At 46.2% G+C, this 3934-nt stretch overlaps 1 protein-coding gene across 2 annotated transcripts in view; it reads left to right on the plus strand.

The window, feature by feature from the left end:
- The first annotated feature begins 2506 nt into the window (after positions 1 to 2506).
- LOC104983728 (Golgi pH regulator) overlaps positions 2507 to 3934 on the plus strand; it is a 46218-nt gene continuing 44790 nt past the window's right edge. Inside the window, exon 1 of one of the 2 annotated variants that reach the window (XM_010833248.1) lies at positions 2507 to 2739. In XM_010833248.1, the coding sequence (XP_010831550.1) occupies positions 2698 to 2739 (42 nt within the window). In that variant the 5' untranslated portion in view covers positions 2507 to 2697. The remainder of the gene's footprint in view (positions 2740 to 3934) is intronic. The other variant, XM_010833247.1, reaches the window with a different exon arrangement.

Raw genomic sequence — 3934 nt, forward strand, 5'->3', positions numbered from 1 at the left:
GAGATTAAGGCAGATGCTTCAATGTCTTTTATGACCTAGGTTTGGAAATCACATACCATCACTTTCATTGCATTTTTAGTCACATTCTCTAAGATTGCTCCATCTACTGTGCAGAGAATAAACTAGAGAGGAGCAAGATTTGAGGTAAAGATGCCACTTGATTCAGAACTACCTCTGACTCATCTGAACCAACCAAAGCCCTGGACAAGGCATCCTAAGTGCACACTAGGTCAACACCAGGGTCAACACATCCAAAATGAGCCTAGATAAGAAGAAAGAACCAACTCGCATAGCCAAGAAGGTTTGGAAGAGTGGTGACCAACTTGTAAAGAAGTTCAGTCACATGGATGTTTATCTAGTGTGAAGATTTTTGGAGACATTCTAAAATCAAAAGCAGGGGGTAGCAGTTCCTTGGATCACCCACATCAGTCCTTGACCTGGACAAAGGTGTTAACAGTAGAGAGAATTTTGAATTGTTTCTGTTTTTCAGTAACTCAGTCATGTCTAACTCTTTGTGACCCCATGGACTGCAGCACACCGGGCTTCCCTGTCCTTCATCATCTCCTGGAGCTTGCTCAAACTCATGTCCATTGAGTTGGTGATGCCATCCAATCATCTTGTCCTCTGTCATCCCCTTCTCCTCCTGCCTTCAATCTTTCCCATCATCAAGGTCTTTTCCAGTGAGTCAGTTCTTTGCATCGGATGGTGGAAGTATTGGAGCTTCAGCATCAGTCCTTTTAGTGAATATTCAGGATTGATTTCCTTTAGGATTGACTGGTTTGATCTCCTTGCAGTCCAAGGGACCCTCATGAGTCTTCCCCAACACCACAGTTCAAAACCATCAATTCTTTGGCACTCAGCCTTCTTTATGTCCAACGCTTACATCCATACCTGACTACTGGAAAAACCATAGCTTTGACTAGATGAACCTCTGTTAGCAAAGTAATGTCTTTTTTATATGCTGTCAAGGTTTGTCATAGAATTTTGAATGGTGTCTTTCAAAGCTTTACACAGTCCTGGGGCCAGTGGGTTTGTATACCTTTTTCTGCTGCAAGCTTCACTGAGACCCTGATCCCCACCATGCATTCCAGTAAGCCACTAAGGTAAACTGTTTGCCTTGATAGGCTAATGCAGCATTCTGCACTATCACACAGCCTTGATAGGTGAGAGTCTAACTCATCATCTGCTTCACAGATGCTACTTCTTCCCTGATAGATGTAGCCAGGGACACAAAGTTCTCTAGCTAAGACTCTCCCTTAGTAGGGATGTCTCCACTGCTCCCTGGCCTTCTGGATTGGGGACAGGACGTCTGAGAGGTGTTTGGGCTGCTTAGTATGAGTAGCATTCAAGTCTAAGAAAGTAAGATACATTTCCTTGTGTGTAATAAATCTGAGTCTCAGTGATTCAGACTGTAGTAGACTAAACACTCTGGTCCAAGTTGCAAGTACTGACTTCCAGGTATTGACTGCAGCCTTGAATGCAGCCAGTCTCACATTGGGTGATGGCCTTCAACTGGGGACAGCTTCAGGATGAGATTATAGGGACTTCATGGACTAGGTAGAGGCCTGGTGGAAAAGGATAAGCTCCACAGCAGTGCCACTAAGCCTTCACGAAATGAGTATTGAATGGATGAAGTAGTGATTATGTCTACATTTGAGCAATTCCAACATGAGTGGGGCAACTATTTCCTAAAATAACTCATCTTCAGACTCTTAAAGAATTATTCCTTGTTTTGAATTAAATCTATGTTCGTTTAACTCCTTTGTCCTACAAATATCTTTTGAGGCCACATCAATTCTATCCATTCTTTCCAATGAAGACAACTGTCAATGTACCTGAGCCTTCTTTGTTCAATTCCTTTCATCGTCCTTATCCGATGACTCACCTCTGAGCATGCTCCAATACATCTATTTGCCTCTCAAAAGTGTGGTAAAAGAATCAGAAATTTACTTGATTAGCTGTATGTGCTAAAACCTGCCTTTATATTCTTCCCTCTTTATGCCATTGTTTGTGGACCCAAGCTAAGTTGTGACATGTAGAACGCATGATTTGTGGTATAATCCATTATTATTAACTTCACCATTATAAGGACTTCCCTGGTGGCTCAGATGGTAAAGCATCTGCTTACAATGCGGGAGACCCGGGTTCTATCCCTGGGTCAGGAAGATCCCCTGGAGAAGGAAATGGCAACCCACTCCAGTGTTCTTGCCTGGAAAATCCCATGGATGGAGGTGCCTGGTAGGCTACAATCCATGGGGTCGCATAGTCAGACACGACTGAGCAACTTCACTTTCACCATTATAAAAGAGAATTAAAATAAGATGTTATCTCAGGCCGCACCTCCGTTAGCCTCAGAAGTGGAAATGCTATCCTGCATTACAACTGCTTTAGAATTTTCAGACCTCGTTGTTGTACTTTGCTCCTTTTGGCCAGGCCCCCTCTAATTAATCCCCGCCCCCAGAACGCCCCCCTGGCCCCGCCCCCCGCTTTCAGCTCCTCAGCGTCCCTCCCACTCGGAGCCCGAGGCGGGAAGCGCTGGACGTAGTTGCTGATTGGCTGGCTGGGGCGCAGCTTGATGGCGTCGGGCTGGCGAACCCAGGCCCCCGGGCGACTGCCGCCTGTGTGAGGGGGGGCCCGTGGCCTATAGTGCTGTGGCTTCGGGGAAAGTGGAGGCACGAGCCCTCGTTACTCTTCACCATGAGTTTCCTGATCGACTCCAGCATCATGATTACTTCCCAGGTGAGCCACCGCGTCCCGCCTCTGGACTCCTCAACCTGTCTCCCGAGTCGTCTTCTCCAGGCCTCGGTGATGCGGACTGGCCCGGAGTCTCGCCCTTCTCGCCTGCGGGTAGTGCCTGCCTCACCCGTGCTCCCTCGCTGTCAGGAGGAGTCCCGCGGCCGTCCGCGCCCCCACTCATACTCCATTCCTCCTCCCATCCTACCCCACCTCCCGGTTTCCTTTCCACTTTGGGGAGAGGTCAGGTGGCCTTAGGGCTCAGAGCCGGTGCCGCGAGAAGGGAGCTGTCCTCAAAGCGCCCCGAAGCTCTAGACTACGCGGCTGATCCATGGATTAGGGAAGAGTGTGGTTCCGGGTACAGAGTGTGCGACTCGCCAATCCGGCTGGCTCCTGGGGACACGTGAGGTTAGTTGTCAAATTCTGAATCCGGATGCGGAGGAATTTGCCGCCGTCACTTCAGAGATCTAAGTATCCGTTTTCGTTTGTTAATACCTCCAACGTGTATCCTCTCGGCCACGCTTTCGGATCTTTTTCTGACCCTCTTTCCTTCATTCGTGGAAGAAATGGCTTCATTCGATGGCTAATGAAGATTAGCCATCTGCATTCATTCGTATAGTCAACAAACACGTTTATGGAGCATTATATAAAGTTCTGAGGATACATAGCTAAATAAGACATTGACTTGTCCCTGCTCTATAGAAACTTCGTCTAGTGAGCTTTTTGTTTTTACTATGTAAATTTTTTGAGTTACTCTTTTATTTTCTACACAGCATTTATCATAGCACTGATACCATTTATGTATTCATTTATTTATGAATTTACTTTTTTTGAGACCCTATCTTTTTAATAGCTCTATCCTCCCTCCAGGTGCAGACGCTCAGTAAGTATTTATTGGCCAACTGTTAAAATTTGTAGAAGCTTAGACTACCTAATTACTGATCTCCCCCCTACCTCATTTCTCCACTAACTAAAGGTATTTTTCTTTAATTGCTCTTTTTTTCAAGTGGCACATGACAGAAACAGTTCCTTTTAGGAGTTTAAAGTAAACTAAATCTTAGGTTGTTTTTTTTGTTTTCTGTGTTTGTATTCAGTTCAGTTCAGTCGCTCAGTCATGTCCGACTCTTTGCGACCCCATGAATCGCAGCACGCCAGGCCTCCCTGTCCATCACCAACTCCCGGAGTTCACTGAGACTCACGT

This window comes from Bison bison, unplaced genomic scaffold, assembly GCF_000754665.1.
Source record: "Bison bison bison isolate TAMUID 2011002044 unplaced genomic scaffold, Bison_UMD1.0 scf7180017863325, whole genome shotgun sequence".
NCBI classification, from domain to species: Eukaryota; Metazoa; Chordata; class Mammalia; order Artiodactyla; family Bovidae; genus Bison; species Bison bison.